Source organism: Protopterus annectens, chromosome 11.part0 (assembly GCF_019279795.1).
Source record: "Protopterus annectens isolate FY-2018-M chromosome 11.part0, PAN1.0, whole genome shotgun sequence".
In the NCBI taxonomy this organism is placed as follows: domain Eukaryota; kingdom Metazoa; phylum Chordata; order Ceratodontiformes; family Protopteridae; genus Protopterus; species Protopterus annectens.
In genome coordinates, this window is record NC_056745.1 from 1,252,062,247 (window position 1) to 1,252,080,136 (window position 17,890).

The 17,890-nt window shown below is 38.8% G+C and overlaps 1 protein-coding gene across 1 annotated transcript in view; it reads right to left on the reverse strand.

Moving 5' to 3' along the window:
* Positions 1–17,890, reverse strand: part of SCUBE1 (signal peptide, CUB domain and EGF like domain containing 1) — a 4,299,807-nt gene that overhangs the window by 3,751,799 nt on the left and 530,118 nt on the right. Inside the window, exon 4 of the mRNA XM_044087300.1 lies at positions 2,078–2,212. Within this exon, the coding sequence (XP_043943235.1) occupies positions 2,078–2,212 (135 nt within the window). The remainder of the gene's footprint in view (positions 1–2,077; positions 2,213–17,890) is intronic.

Consider the following 17,890-nt stretch of genomic DNA (forward strand, 5'->3'; position numbering starts at 1 on the left):
AATTACACCCATGTTCCCACAAAGTCAGTACCTGTCTCCCCTGTCCAACAGGGACACAGGTAGAATCCAGGGGGGATCCAGAGTATATTTTCTGTTTCCCATCCAGTTGTTCAGATTCCTCTTAAAGAGGGCTAGTGAGGTACTCGGCTTGATGTGGAGAGGGAGTCTATTCCACAGATGGGGGAGTCTTTGGGACACAAATCTGTCCTGCCAACAAGTTCTATCAATGTCACAGACCAGGCTGAGGTCTTGCGTGCAAGGTTGCACGAGTGGAGCTGGACTTATGGATATGCAGCAACTAAGGCTGAGTCTGAGATGGCCTTGTATTCCAGACACAGGTCACCTCTGAGCAGTCTGTACAAGACTGAGTAGAGAGACAGGGCTTTTAGCCTATCTGTATAGGATAGGTGTTTGAGACACTAGATTTTCCTGGTCAAGAACCTCTGTGGTCTCTCCAGCTGCTGCATGTACATGGCAAGGTACATGCCGAAGGGGGCATTGTACTCGATAATGGGTCTGATAAGGGAGGAGTACAGGGATGTTATGATCTCCTTGTTCCTGGATGAAATACCCTTACTTATGAGATGGGCCATGTAGAAAGCATTCCATACAATGGAGACAATGTGGTGGTCAAAAGTCAGTTTGCTATCAACCTGGGTGCCTAAGTCACTCATGACTGATTATGTGCTTACTACGTTGTTACTAATGTGATAATTAGTGGGGACACTGATGGTCACTGTTGGTGTGACACTCTGACCCCATGAACATAGGTTCACAGGTTCATGGGTGTTTACTAGGCTAAAGACCACAAGGGGCTTTTTAAGCCTAGACATTCACCCCACATCTCTGACAAGTTCTCGTACCCTTGATAAGTGTAAGCAGGGGCTTGGGAGATTAGGCATTTACAAGCAGTGGCCTGGGAAATTAACCATTTACAGGTTGCCTCTGTCCATTAGAGACATAGGTGCCAAACAATGGATGAATTTCCTGTTCCCAATCCAACTGTCCATGTTACACTTGAACTGGGTAAGGAGGAACTCTACTACATATGGATGAGAAGCCTGTTCCAGAAAAACGGTAGTCTCTTGGATTTGTACCAGTCACTCCAGCAGATCCTATTTATAACACAGCAAAGTTTAAGTCTTTAGAATGGGTAATTCTGGTGTCGTTGATTTTACAAATATGCAGGAGGTCCATCAAGGTGGTGTCTGACAATGCTTTGTATGCCAGGCATAGATCTCCCAGCAACAGCCTGTAAGAGACCTTCAGGTGGTATGCACAAAACATGTTACTTACACCCTGTATTCTTTTAGTGAGGAACCTCTGTGGTCGTTGCAATTATTGGATGTGTCTGGTTACGTACATAACAAAGGGGTCACTGCACTCATTGACAGGGCTGATGAATGCACTCAGCGACAGGGCTGATGAATGCTGAATACAGTGGAAAACCTTGGACACAAATGCCATACCTTTGTTTACAAGTTGCACAACATAGAAATCTCTGACTACTGGGTCAACTCTTAGGGGTATGTTGTCAGTATGATAGTTACCAGGGGCAGATGACTTCCCGAAGGATACTATTATGCATTTCTTGGTATTTAGTTTTAGTCCATGGCTCTGGTACCAGTTATTTGTCTGTGTCAGCACGTCCTGGAGAACATTTGTGTGATGTCGATGGCGTAGCAACTATTATGTTGTACAGAACATTAGAACAAAAAGATAGTTTGACAATTGGAGTCAACCGATTTTCAATGTTCTCTTTGGGCATGTAACAATTAACTTCACTCCATATCCTGGTACAAACAAATGAGCAGCTAAAACATAACAGTAGCACAATGTCTGTTTGGTCTTATGACTCAAACAGATTTTGAACCAACTAGTTAGGCTTTACAAGTTCTTATCTGAGAAATTTTTTTTTTTTTTGTAAAAACCCATAAAAAGTTTTATAATCAACACCAGGATGTTAGTTAGATTTCTTTTCATATAAAGAGTGCTTATAAGACAGACACTGGAAAAGCTAATAGTAGTAAACACATACAGATTCATGATACTCAAGCCTGGTATGAGTTGCGCTTACCATTAGACCGGTGAATACATGTGTGTTGGTTGTCACTCAAGAAGAAACCTTCTTTACAAAGACATTCATAACTTCCCATCGTATTAATACAAATCTGCTGACAGCCTCCATTGTTGTCAAGGCATTCATCAACATCTGGGCATCAGAAAGGAACAAAAACACAACTTCACACTTCAAACACTGTAAATATAGTACAGCTAAACTGCAGACACTGAAAAATCAAGCAGTATATTTTAAAGATAAAACAGCATCAGTCTATGCTCTGCTTCACATCACAATATTTTAATGCTCCATAAAATTCAAGGAGGAAGAGCTGCTTAAATCACTATGGACTGAAATTTGGAAACATATTCTGCTGTACAGATGCCATCTGAATTCTGTAAACTGTCAGGCACAGTGCTGTCATTTATCAGTCCCACTGTCGTGAGCATGACATATTTTAGGGCTACAACAGTTTCTTCCAAAAAGAGGTAAGCAAACACAAAAAGCATTATTGAGTAAAGAAAGTATTTAAAGACTTACAGCATTGAACAGAACAGCATGTTTTAATTACCCTGGCATAACCTATTACTTTGTCAGTTTGTTCTGTGAAAGAAGAGATTCTTAAATCTTAATGTTTATTGTCAGCAGAAATCTTTCAGACAAATACATAAAACCACAAACATAGTCAGCTGCTGGACATTGTGGAAGCTGTTTGATCTTTGCAATATTGTTTTAGTAAAGAGACAATTTTTGGTAGAAGGTTATTTTTGAAGACCTGGAAATGCTGCCAGTGTAAGGGATTTTTAGTTCATGTGACCTATGTTTAACATACCTCTCAACTTCTAAGTGCAAGAAATGTAGGCAAAGATAATAAGGGGGGCACAGGCTCAAAAATAGGGATTGATTTAAAATATTGCGCTTATTGACTTAGAAAGTTGCTAGTATTTTCTGAAGTCTTTGGAACTAATATTTGTCATCATTTAGTGATTTCAATCTTCAATGATTTTCTAGAAAACCACAAGTTTTATGAGGAACAGACCAAACATGTGAGGCAAAAATCTGGACAGTTGAAAGGTAGGAATTGCTCAACCCTATGAAAAATAGTTTCATCACCCAGACACTGCTATACAAAAGTATCAACCAGCTTCACAGGAACAAAGATGAGTATTTTTCAGATACATAACAATGTCTGCTGCTCCAGAAGCAAAGATGGATAAAGCCCTGACTATGGTCCAGCTGACATGGGTTCAATTAGCAGGTCCAGCAACTGACAGAATGGCAGGGAGGAGATGGCCAATTATGTGGGAGCCCCTTGCGGTGATCCATGGTGGAAGCTGGGGACATCACAATGGGGACAAATGTTGGGCATGGATGAGATATTGCAGAAGTGAAGTGATACGCCTTACACCCCCACTATATATGCAGCTATCAGATGCAAATACAAAGGCTGCAATGGGAGAGGGGAACAACAGGGTAAGCTTAAAAGGTAAAACCCTCTGGGTGACGGTGGCAGCAAAGACCTCCAGGATGCCATTAGGTTCGGTGACCGGCACCAGCTATTTCAGGGTTAGTCGGGGGGAGGGGTTTCAGAGAAGCTGGCAGACCCAGCGTGAATGTGAGGAACTGGGTAGAATGGCCAAAAGATAACATACAAGAGCAAAAACTGCTAAAATATATATATATATATATATATATATATATATATATATATATATATATATATATACATATACATATACATATATATATATATATATATATATATATATATATATATACATATATACATATATGTACATATATGTACATACATACACACACAGTCTAAAATAAAAAAAAAGACATTTACATAAGGTAGTTTCCTAAATTACATTACAAACACAAGAATTCAGTAGATGAACGAACCAAAGCCAAGAACCATAAATGCCACAAGCCACAGGACCCGGATCTCTCCAATACAAAATTTTGACTCAAAATGAGTTAAAAGCCAAGCTTTATTCTTCCAAAGTACAGAAATGAACACCAACAAAATAAATCCAAGCGCTTTCGCTCGGTTATTACCGAGCTTCTTCAGAGAATGTGATGCTTTGTATTGCAATTGTGGCTCATTAAATACTCCAAACCAGTCACATGATAGTTCCACACCCCTCTAATTAATAAATACCTGCCCATTTCTTTAAAAATACATTCCATTATAAAACATGTTAAAAAGTCTAAAAACTCAATATACAAATATACACCCTGTACATTCCAAAAAAAACAAAACTAGATACATATAAAGCTTCATCAACTTCCCTAATAAACCATCATCCTTTAAAAACATTATTTGAAAAAAATTTTTTTGATTTGTGTAAATTCATTAAACTCCTTGTACAACCCTGATGTTAGATCTAATAGTCATCTCCACCCACATTCATGTCCAGACAGTTGTATATTTTTATAGTGTTATAACCAGGCCCTCTGCAACTTCAGTACACTACTAATGCTGATGATCTCATTCAACCCAGGTGGTCTCGCTGCGTCCAACCTTAGTTGCCAAAATAATTCACGATACTCTAATCTAACTTCCCAATTACCACCTCGTGGGTCCGGTGTCACTTGTTCTAAAATGGTAAATTTAAGCTCCATTTTATCACATACTTGTGAGTGTTTGAAGAAGGCATTGTTTTCTTTACCCTTAGCGATATCATAATGGTGTTCATACACTCTTCTTCTAAGTTGCCTCTCCGTCTTACCCACATAAAAACTTTGACAATGTAAGCAAATCCCTAAATACACCACTCCTTTAGTCCCACAGTTGTAATATTTAGTAAATTTATGCCTAAATTTCCTAGAGGGAATGAATAGAGTATCTTGGTCCAGCATAAAGGTACATTGTTTACAGGACCCACACCTGTGTGTACCCACCTTAACTCTGCTGGATCCATTGTTTAAATTCCTGTTTTTCTCAAAAAGTTCCTTTAAATTTATATCTCTTTTTCTGATAAAATGAGGTTCCAATGGGATGAACTGTTTTATCTCTTCATTCAAAGATAATATAGGCCAATATCTTGAAATGACCTGCTCTGTTTCATATGAACTAGAAGAAAAGGTGTGAATAAAACTGCTCTTAAAGTCCGAACAATTCTTCTTGATCTGGACTAATTATCCCAGTCCCTAGCAGGGGATAATATTTCGTATCTCTATTCTCAGTCACTTCTTTTATCAATTTATCAATCAGGCTAAACGGGTAACCCTTTTCTTTAAAAAGGGTGCGAAGGATATAAACTTCCTCTGAGTAAGTCTCCAACATACTACACATCCTTGAAGCCCTAATAATCTGGCCCTTAACTATCCCTTTCTTTTGACAGAAGGGATGCCCACTGTCAAAATGAAGGTACGCGCTGGAAAATGTACTTTTTCCATATAATTTCGATTGAAAACAACAGTTCTCATAATCTTTAAACAGTGTGACATCTAAATAATTTAACTTATCCGGGTCAATATTGCGAGTAAATTTCAAGAACTCAGTACTACTATTAATATGTTCTAGAAACTTATTTAAGTCATTAATGGTACCTTTCCATAACAAACAGATATCGTCCTGGTAACTGGTATAGTGTACTATGAACTCGTTCCATGGGGTACCGAAAACATATTTCTGTTTCTAATAGTTCAGTACACAGTTGGCGTAGAGTGAAGCACAAGGTGCACCCATCGCCACACTTTTCTTTTGGCAGTAGAACTCCCCATTAAAATAAATAAAATTATCCAACACCATTTCCATCAGTTCTACCGCTAGGTTGGGGATGGTGTTGTCCAACCTGGTGTCTAATGTAAGTACCTGTCTAAACCATTACAATCCTACTAAGTGAGGAATACTCGGAAAAAATTCAATAAATATCAATAGTTACCATAAAAAGGTCCAAACTAAACATCCGCCGGTTAATTCCTTTTAAGAAATGCCATGAATCTTTGCAGATGTGCGTAATAGGAGATAAAACTTTCTTCGCAACATGGTCTACAAATTTTGCTAAGGGCTCGGTAATGCTTCCTGCCCCAGAAACAATAGGCCTGAATCTAAGGGGATCTAGCCTTTTGTGGGTCTTAGGGATGCCAAATATTACCGGCACTTTTGGTTTCTCCACAAATAAGTAATTATATAGCCGCTCATTAATTGTGCCTTGCAGCAGATGATCATACAAATAATAACTAATTTTCGAGTGTGCCAAGTTGATCTCATTTAATGAAACCAGTTCATATTGCTCTACTTCTTGTAACATCTCGTGTAAACTTGTGTCATAATCTAAACAATACATCAAAACCACCCCCTCTTATCTGGTTTCATCACCCGGCACTTTTCCTTTCTTAAATGTTCAATTAATTCAAATTCTTTAACATTAAGGTTCAGAGGGTGGGTGTCTTTCTTCCACCTTACAATTCCTCTAATTTCTCTCTCCACCATTTCTTCAAAAATCTTTAGACATGAATGAATCGGGGGGTTAAAGGTACTAGATCTAGTAAGTCCTAAATTAGTGTTAGTTTGGCCCTTAAAAAATATTGTGAGATTCAATTGTCTAATAAATAATTTTAAATCTATTACGATGTTCATTATGTTAGAGGGATGAGAAGGTACAAAATGAAAACCTTTAGAAAATAAATCAAAATACTCATCAGTAAGAACCAAATGATGACAGTAAAAAATTGTGAAATTATCCTTTCTACAGACCACTTGTTTGTTCAAGCCTTCCTGTATCATTGTGAATGGGGAGTCAAAGTCCACCAGCTCTATTTCTGGGGATAATTCCATCCTTTGTTCTGATGTCTCATCCCTCTCACCCCCCTGTTGGGGGGGTGTTGAAAATCCTGGTAGGACTGTTTCCTCCCCCTTTTGGCAATTATTTCGCTTCTTCTAAGTGGTTCAGTGTCCCCTCTAATAAAATTACTATCATGCTCCGATTCATTCACCCCATCTGCAAATACTGTGTCTTTATTACTCTTCCATCCCCCATTTCTATAAATTGGGTAGGCCAACCCTTCCCTGTATTCGTGAAGATCTCTATCTATTTTTTTTATTTTTCTATTCAAAATCTTCATACAATGTTGGTCAACTTCATAAAAAACATTGTCATAACTTCTCCTAATACTAACAAAATTAGAGTCATTAGTAACACTTTGATTAAGAGCATTCAGTTCTTTCAACAATAATTCAGCTTTAGTTTCATATTCTGCGGTCATTAATTTTAACATTTCAATTCCAGCATTATTGAAAATTTCACATAATTTATCGTACAAGACAGTCCCTGGATATACACAATTAGGAAATTTAAATAAACAAAGTCCTTTAGGGACTTGATTGACTTGTATGCATTCTTTCAAATAATCTATTTCCAGCTGGTTACTTTTAAACGCATATAACTTGTCCCTAAAATTGTTAAAACTATCTTCAATATTACTATTGAAGTTAGAGTTCACAGTACCTTGCTTGAAATAAAATTGCTTCTCAGTCCACGCAGGTGACTGGTTTGGAGTATTTAATGAGCCACAATTGCAATACAAAGTATCACATTCTCTGAAGAAGCTCGGTAATAACTGAGCGGAAGCGCTTGGATTTATTTTGTTGGTGTTCCTTTCTGTACTTTGGAAGAATAAAGTTTGGCTTTTAACTCATTTCGAATCAAAATTTTGTATTGGAGAGATCCGGGTCCTGTGGCTTGTGGCATTTATGGTTCTTGGCTTTGGTTCGTTCATCTACTGATTTCTTGAGTTTTACATTTGCCATGGCTGAAGGAACAGATTCATCAAATTTTTTGGAGACTCCAGGTTTGTTAAGGGATGACTCCGAGAATACCCCTGTTACTCGTGCTGAGTTCACACAAGTGTTGAACCTATTAACTCAACTTACTAAACAAATTGGTGAACGGAACTCTGAACTGAGTTCCAGGTTGCCAGGCAACCAACTACAACTGGCGGAACAGCGTAAAAGGGTACTTACTCCTTCCGTAACATGTTTGAATTGCAACGTTGACGACGTCCCTTCCGGGATTCCGTTACATGGTAGTGACAAGCTTGGTACAACGCATGCTAGAGGGGGTGCAAATTACAAAACACGGAGAGACAATATCCAAAGGGACAATGATAAAGATTTTAATTTTTCTGCGTAGACCGAGAAGCAATTTTATTTCAAGCAAGGTACTGTGAACTCTAACTTCAATAGTAATATTGAAGATAGTTTTAACAATTTTAGGGACAAGTTATATGCGTTTAAAAGTAACCAGCTGGAAATAGATTATTTGAAAGAATGCATACAAGTCAATCGAGTCCCTAAAGGACTTTGTTTATTTAAATTTCCTAACTGTGTATATCCAGGGACTGTCTTGTATGATAAATTATGTGAAATTTTCAATAATGCAGGAATTGAAATGTTAAAATTAATGCCCGCAGAATATGAAACTAAAGCTGAATTATTGTTGAAAGAATTGAATGCTCTTAATCAAAGTGTTACTAATGACTCTAATTTTGTTAGTATTAGGAGAAGTTATGACAATGTTTTTTATGAAGTTGACCAACACTGTATGAAGATTTTGAATAGAAAAATTAAAAAAAATAGATAGAGATCTTCACGAATACAGGGAGGGGTTGGCCTACCCCATTTATAGAAATGGGGGATGGAAGAGTAATAAAGACACAGTATTTGCAGATAGGGTGAATGAATCAGAGCATGATAGTAATTTTATTAGAGGGGACACTGAACCACTTAGAAGAAGCGAAAGAATTGCCGAAAGGGGGAGGAAACAGTCCTACCAGGATTTTCAACACCCCCCCAACAGGGGGGTGAGAGGGATGAGACATCAGAACAAAGGATGGAATTATCCCCAGAAATAAAGCTGGTGGACTTTGACTCCCCATTCACAATGATACAGGAAGGCTTGAACAAACAAGTGGTCTGTAGAAAGGATAATTTCACAATTTTTAACTTTACTGATTTGGTTCTTATTGATGAGTATTTTGATTTATTTTCTAAAGGTTTTCATTTTGTACCTTCTCGTCCGTCTAACATAACCAACATTGTAATAGATTTAAAATTATTTATTAGACAATTGAATCTCACAATATTTTTTAAGGGCCAAACTAACACTAATTTAGGACTTACTAGATCTAATACCTTTAGCCCCCCCAATTCATTCATGTCTAAAGATTTTTGAAGAAATGGTGGAGTGAGAAATTAGAGGAATTGTAAGGTGGAAGAAAGACACCACCCTCTGAACCTTAATGTTAAAGAATTTGAATTAATTGAACATTTAAGACAGGAAAAGTGCCGGGTGATGAAACCAGATAAGGGGGGGTGTAGTTTTGATGTATTGTTTAGATTATGACACAAGTTTATACGAGATGTTGCAAGAAGTAGAGCAATATGGACTGGTTTCATTAAATGAGATCAACTTGGCACACTCGAAAATTAGTTATTTGTATGATCATGTGCTGCAAGGCACAATTAATGAGCGGCTATATAATTACTTATTTGTGGAGAAACCAAAAGTGCCGGTAATATTTGGCATCCCTAAGACCCACAAAGGGCTAGATCCCCTTAGATTCAGGCCTATTGTTTCTGGGGCAGGAAACATTACCGAGCCCTTAGCAAAATTTATAGACCATGTTGCGAAAAAAGTTTTATCTCCTATTACGCACATCTGCAAAGCTTCATGGCATTTCTTAAAAGGAATTAACCGGCGGATGTTTAGTTTGGACCTTTTTATGGTAACTATTGATATTATTGAACTTTTTCCGAGTATTCCTCACTTAGTAGGATTGGAATGGTTTAGACAGGTACATACATTGGACACCAGGTTGGACAACACCATCACCAACCTAGTGGTAGAACTGATGGAAATGGTGTTGGATAATAATTTTATTTATTTTAATGGGGAGTTCTACCGCCAAAAGAAAGGTGTGGCGATGGGTGCACCTTGTGTTCCACTCTACGCCAACTGTGTACTTAACTATTGGGAAAAGAAATATGTTTTCGGTACCCCATGGAACGAGTTCATAGTACACTATATCAGGTACCTGGACGATATCTGTTTGTTATGGAAAGGTACCATTAATGACTTAAATAAGTTTCTGGAACATATTAATAGTAGTACTGAGTTCTTGAAATTTACTCACAATATTGACCCGGATAAGTTAAATTATTTAGATGTCACACTGTTTAAAGATTATGAGAACTGCTGTTTTCAATCGAAATTATATAGAAAAAGTACATTTTCCAACGCGTACCTTCATTTTGACAGTGGGCATCCCTTCTATCAAAATAAAGGCATAGTTAAGGGCCAGATTATTAGGGCTTCAAGGATGTGTAGTACGTTGGAGACTTACTCAGAGGAAGTTAATATCCTTCGCACCCTTTTTAAAGAAAAGGGTTACCCGTTTAGCCTGATTGATAAATTGATAAAAGAATTGACTGAGAATAGAGATACGAAATATTATCCCCTGCTAGGGACTGGAATAATTAGTCCAGATCAAGAAGAATTGTTCGGACTTTAAGAGCAGTTTTATTCATACCTTTTCTTCTAGTTCATATGAAACAGTGCAGGTCATTTCAAGATATTGGCCTATATTATCTTTGAATGAAGAGATAAAACAGTTCATCCCATTGGAACCTCATTTTATCAGAAAAAGAGATGTAAATTTAAAGGAACTTTTTGAGAAAAACAGGAATTTAAACAATGGATCCAGCAGAGTTAAGGTGGGTACACACAGGTGTGAGTCCTGTAAACAATGTACCTTTATGCTGGACCAAGATACTCTATTCATTCCCTCTAGGAAATGTAGGCATAAATTTACTAAATATTACAACTGTGGGACTAAAGGAGTGGTGTATTTAGGGATTTGCTTACATTGTCAAGTTTTTATGTGGGTAAGACGGAGAGGCAACTTAGAAGAAGAGTGTATGAACACCATTATGATATCTCTAAGGGTAAAGAAAACAATGCCTTCTTCAAACACTCACAAGTATGTGATAAAATGGAGCTTAAATTTACCATTTTAGAACAAGTGACACCGGACCCACGAGGTGGTAATTGGGAAGTTAGATTAGAGTATTGTGAATTATTTTGGCAACTAAGGTTGGACGCAGCAAGACCACCTGGGTTGAATGAAACCATCAGCATTAGTAGTGTACTGAAGTTGCAGAGGGCCCGGTTATAACACTATAAAAATATACAACTGTCTGGACATGAATGTGGGTGGAGATGACTATTAGACCTAACATCAGGGTTGTACAAGGAGTTTAATGAATTTACACAAATCAAAAATTTTTCAAATAATGTTTTTAAAGGATGATGGTTTATATTTGTATATTGAGTTTTTAGATGTTTTAACATGTTTTATAATGGAATATATTTTTAAAGAAATGGGCAGGTATTTATTAATTAGAGGGGTGTGGAACTAGCATGTGACTGGTTTGGAGTATTTAATGAGCCACAATTGCAATACAAAGTATTACATTCTCTGAAGAAGCTCGGTAATCGAGCGAAAGCGCTTGGATTTATTTTGTTCGTGTTCGTTTCTGTACTTTGGAAGAATAAAGTTTGGCTTTTAACTCATTTCGAGTCAAAATTTTGTATTGGAGAGATCCAGGTCCTGTGGCTTGTGGCATTTATGGTACATTACAAACACACTGAAAGTATGAAGTCCAAACAAAATCTAGAGAGTGGCTAAGCAATGTGCTCAATGAGTTACTCCTTAATAAGTAATGTGACAAACTCTAGAGTACACTAAGAAAAAGTCCCAAGTTTACTTGAGGGATGACAGCACTCATTTATGGAGAGGTTTAGTGTTTTTCTTATTTTTGGTCTAAATAAAGGGAAGGGTTGCAACATTGGTTTGTTTGTTTTTTAAGACACAATTCTTACATCTCATGTTAATGTATAGTAATTTTACTAATGTGAGTACTCTATAAAATACAGCCTATTCATGTCTATCTCTGTGGCACAGATAGATGAAGCTCTGATGGTGACCCATACAATCCAAGCTCAAGTAATTGCTCAGGTCAAGGAAGAAAGAGAGGGGGAAGGTGGGAGTACGTATCCAATGTTAGCTTACCCATCTTTGTGGAAACGAGTGCTGGTTCTACTTTACAGTGTGTGTGTGTGTGTGTGTGTGTGTGTGTGTGTGTGTGTGTGTGTGTGTGTCTGTGTGTGTGTGTGTGTGTGTGTGTGTGTGTGTGTGTGTGTGTGTGTGTGTGTGTGTGTGTGTGTGTGTGTGTGTGTGTGTGTGTGTATCACCTGCAAGCAGAGGCTTGCATGTACTGGAATGGAATACAGCACAAACTAGAAATGCTGGTTTGGTTTTACCAAGCCAGTGATGGCAGTTGATGCTGGGTGTAAATGGGAACAAACATATGAAGGATAGGAGTAGCAGACCTACCAGTGGCATTACTGCCCACATTAACAACCTATAAGTGGTATAAGTGGTGCTTGGATTAATAGAAAAAGGTCCCCATCGCCTTTTCCCAAAATGAAGTAGAGAGCTGTGTGGATTCCATGTGGTCCCCCTACCTTGGAACAATTGTCAGCCATGAACCATAAGTTGCCCTACATAGGAAGGGGCATAAAACCAGATCATCAGATTGGCAGGATTAAGATACTCCCTCCTTAATGGTGAGTCGAAAAAGTGATAAAGGTAGGGGCACAAACTCCTCCAAGTTTGCCTGAATGATTGTTCCCTCTAGTATGTGATGAGTGAAGAAGTTGCTAGCACAGGTTCATAAAAGGTTACTAAGCTAATCACTGTAACATTAAATAAAAGGTTACTAGGCTAACGGCCCTAGAGCTCTTACAAGCGTAGCCATATTTATCCAAGTTGCCCTAGCTGTCAGTGGCTGTATCCCAATTTTGTATATCATTAAAGTTGTCATTTTATTTCAATCCTGACTTCATGTTCATAGCCTACAAAAACAACTGGGTAAGAAAAAAAAAAAAAAAAGTTTATCATGACACAGTGTCAGAACTGTCATCTTTTTTGGAAAGAAATACAAAGAAATAACAAAACAACCATTTCAGACCAGAAAGGTACGCAAAGTCCAATAAATTCCACCAAGCTCAGAGTATGCTGTTTTTACTGACAATTAGTTTTACCTCACAAAGACACTATTTTACTGAATATCATGAGTTTATCCCTAAAAAAATAAGTTAATTACTCATCATAATGTTCCATCTGTGTTGTCCATTTTCATTCTTCCTCACCTATGAGATCCGGATCCAATCCTCGGATCCAACTTGGCAACATCTTCCAAGACTCTTGATCCCAATCTCGAGCTCCTCTCTCTACCCACAATGCACTACACTATCCCCAAGCTTCTAAGATCGAGTTTTCTGCCTACTACCTACTAATATTTGGAGACAGGACAGAAAAGGAAACCTTACTAGGAACATGAAAATTCCTATATCATCTACAGTGGCTATAAAAAGTGTACACACCCCTGTTAAAATGCCAGGTTTTGTGATATAAAAAAATGAGACCAAAATAAATCATTTCAAAACTTTTCCCACCTTTAATGTGACCTTATTGAAAAACAAACAAATCTGGTAGGGGAAAAATATATTAAAAAAAAAAAAAAAAAAAAAAAAAGTAAAATAAGCTGGTTGCATAAGTGTGCACACCCTTAAACTAATACTTTGTTGAAGCACCTTTTGATTTAATTACAACATTCAGTCTTCTTGGGTACACACCTGCCATCAATTAAAGAGACTCTGATTAACCCCAAATAAAGTTCAGCTGTCCTAGTACAATTTTCCTGACATTTCCTCGGTTGCCTGCTACAGCAAAAGCCATGGTTCACAGGGAGCTTACAAAGCATCAAAGGGATCTCATTGTTGAAGGGTATCGGTCAGGAGAAGGGTACAAAAAAATTTCCACAGCTTTGGATATACCATGGAACACAGTGAAGACAGTCATCAAGAAGTGGAGAAAAAATGGGACAGCAGTGATGTTGCAAAGAACTGGACGTCCTTCCAAAATTGATGAAAAAGACAAGACAAAAACTGGTCAGGAAGGCTGCCAAGAGACCTAAACCAACACTGAAGGAGCTGCAGGAATTTCTGAGAAGTACTGGTTGTGTACTACATGTGACAACAATCTCCCATATTCTCCATATGTCTGGACTATGGGGTAGGGTTGCAAGACGGAAGCCTTTTCTTACACAGAGAAACATTCATGCCCGGCTATAATTTGCAAAACAATACAAGTCTCTCAAAAGCATGTGGGAAAATGTGTTATGGTCTGATGAGACCAATTTTGAACTTTTTGACTACAATTTCAAAAGGTACATTTCTCGCAAAAACAACACTTCGCATCACCAAAAGAACACCATCCCCATGATGAAGCATGGTGGTGGCAGTATCATGCTTTGGGGTTGCTTTTCTTCAGCTGGAATGGGGGCTTTAGTCAAGGTGGAGGGAATTATGAATAGTTCCAAATACCAGTCACTTTTGGCCCAAAATGTTCAGGTGTCTGCTAGAAAGATGAAGAGGAATTTCACCTTTCAACACAACAATGACACCAAGTATACATCCAAATCAACAAAAGAATGGCTTCACCAGAAGAAAATTAAAGTTTTGTAAAGTCCAGGCCAGAGCCCAGACCTAAAACCAATAAAAAAATCTGTGGGGTGACCTGAAGAGGGCTGTACACAAGAGATACCCTTGCAATCTGACAGATTTGGAGCGCTTTTGCAAGGAAGAGAGGGCAAATATTGCCAAGTCAGGATGTGCCATGCTGATAGACTCCTACTCAAGAAGACTGAATGTTGTAATTAAATCAAAAGGTGCTCCAACTAGTAGGACCGAACACAAAACCACTGATCAAAGTTTCTGTTCTGTATGGTGCTGAGAAGTAGAAGACATATTTATATAGGGACTTCAGGCAGCTGTAAGGAGGCTTGACATACAAGGTGTAAATTTGTGAAAAACTTCATGCCAAAATAACAGCTACTGAAAGGGAATATTTCCCTGAATTGCTTACCAGTTCAAAGGCTCTTTTTTTTATTTCTTTTTTTGTTGGTCAGAAGAGGACCAAGAGGATAGCAGAGGCCTAGGCCTTCTGGATTTGTGCAGAGACTGTGGAAACAATGGTTGATAACAATAGACATGCAGGATATATGGGCCAAGAGCCCCATATGAACCAGAACATTTCTTGGAGACTTCCCCAGAAAAAGGAGATCACAGTGAAGTGTATGTATTGCCATAGTTTCTAAGAAAGGGGATGGGGGCAATAGTGGAAGACTTACAGCATAGAAAAACCACTTTCGCATGGGAGAGAACAAGTCATTTAATTTCCAAGGGCAAACCATGAGGTTGGACTATTCTTCACTTAATATGTGCCTTCAACATAGTTGGAGAGCATTCGCAGTTACTGTAGCTAATATAGGAGTAAAAGAGAATGGTTAGCCAGAAAATCCTGTCCTCTAATTGGGTCCACCAGCAAATACATTAGCAAAATAAGCGGTACGTTGAGGCAGAAATTGGAGGCTGGTAGGGGACAGACTACTGCACCATCAGAGTCTACTGAAAGAATTGGCAGGAAAAGTCCATTTAGAGGACCTAGGATAATGGAAAAAAACTGAAACAAAAGTCAGTGGCCCACCATGGCAATTTCGCAGACAGGAACATATGAAAGAATAGAAAACCTTATGCCCGGTATCTCTATATGAAAAGAACAGATTCTGTGTGGAGAAAAAAGATGTTATGTACCTACCATAACGTTCCATGTTTGTTGTCCTTCATCTCACCCTCACCTTCCTTCTTGCCGGTTGGGTTCAGAGCTGATTTACTATAGCTTGAGAGCTTTTACTAGCTCGAGGCTACCCCTTATCCCAAAATGCCTAGTGGCAGCTACCCAGATCTCATTTGTAAAAGTCCACATTAGACATAAGTAGTAAAAAAACAATTTTTACTAATCTCTTATAACATCAAGGTAGGAAGGAAAAAGGAAAAGGCTAACCTGGTATGTCAGCAGGAAACTCAACCAGTGTAACTAATAAAGAACTCCTCTCGAACCTCCAGGAAGGGGGAAGGAGGGGGGATGCAAGAAAGAAGGCGAGATGAAGGACAACAAACATGGAACGTTATTGGCAGGTACACAACTTCTTTATGTTATGTTGTCCCATCTTGCCTTCATTCTTGCTGGTTGGGACCACGCCCCCAGCACCTGGTTCCTCACTGGAACAAACTCTTCAGGAATGTGGAATCAAAGGATGCCCTACACCGGGTGACTGCATCCACTTTGTAATGAGAGATAAAGGTATGAGGATTTGCCCATGTTGCTGCTGCACAGATTGAATCTAAAGGCAATTTAGCTTGGAATGCAACAGAAGTGGCTAATGCCCTTGTTGAATGTCCTCTGGGCCTTCCTGGAAATGTCTTTGTACACAGGTCATATAAATAACTGATTGTCTCTGACAGCCATTTTGATAAGGTCACTTTTGAAACTGGATAAAGTACAGTTGTGTACACTTACCATAAATGTAGATGTTCGAGTGTAATCACTGTTGCAGTCATTACATTTGGGTTATCTGCTTGCATAAGTGTGCACACTGAGGGATGGTAGAGGAGAGATTATGTAATCAGTCCGCCTGATTAACAAATTCTTGGGTCCTGCGTCGGTTGCTGTCCCTTCTTCCATGACGTCAGGTCGTCAGGGGTATAAAACATGCAGTCGATGCCATTACATCAGTTTTTCTTGCCCCAGATGTCAGGTGCCCCCCTAATGGGGAGAAATTAAATATAAAAGTACAATGATATACCTCCAACAAAAAAGCAAATACACCAAAAAGGCTTTTAAGCATAGTAAAGGAAAGTAGAGGTATAGCCAAAAGAAGTTAGGGGGCTGGAAGGAGGGTAACCAGGAGTGCAACAGTGAATGCACCCGAACATCTACATTTATGGAAAGTGTACACAACCGTACTATGTTCTTCATGTTTCACTGTTGCAGTCATTACATTTGGGTAGATTCCCAAAGCTATGGTTGGGGAGGAGGAATTTAGATAGCATTAGGATCAGCTATAAGGCCCTGCAAGACTTCAGTGGCAAAGCCATCTCTGGATTTGGAGAAAATTGGCAAATGATAATGCTTGGTGAAAGTATGCACACAACTCCAGGTAGCAGCTTCTAGAATGTCCCTGGTAGGTACACCTCTGAGAAAGGCTGTACAGGTAGATGCAGCCCTGGTGGAGTGAGGTCTGATCCTGTGGGGGATAGGTTTTCCATGGTGCTTATTTATCCATTTAGAAATGGTTTGCTTTGAAATAGCCTTCCCCTCTGCCCCTGCAGCAAATGCCACCAGCAGTTTTTCAGATTTCCTTTGAGGTTTAGTTCTGTCCAAGTAGAATCTAAGTTGTCTGTGCACATCTAAGGAATGCAGTATCCGCTCCCCTTTGTTCTGTGGATTGGGAAAGAAGGTTGGCAAATGAATAGACTGATTAAGAGCCACGCTGGATACCACCTTAGGCATGAAGGATGGATTGGTTCTGAGGGACATCCTGTCCGCATGAAAGATGATGAAAGGCTCCACTGCCATAAGGGCCTGTAATTCAGATACCCTTCTAGCTGACGTGATTGCTAAAAGGAAAGTTGTTTTCCAAGAAAGAAATTTTAAGTCTGCAGTAGCAGCTGGCTCGAAAGGAGGTAGGGTGAGTTTCTCCAAGGTCCCAGGCTGGGGTTGGCACATGGGTGGTCTCAAATCTTTGGAGCCTCTGAGGAACTGCTTGAGCAGTGGATGAGAGAAGAGGGGAGGTTCTGTGCTATAATGAGCTGAAATGTCTGAGGCATGGATTTTAATGGAGGAAAAAGACAG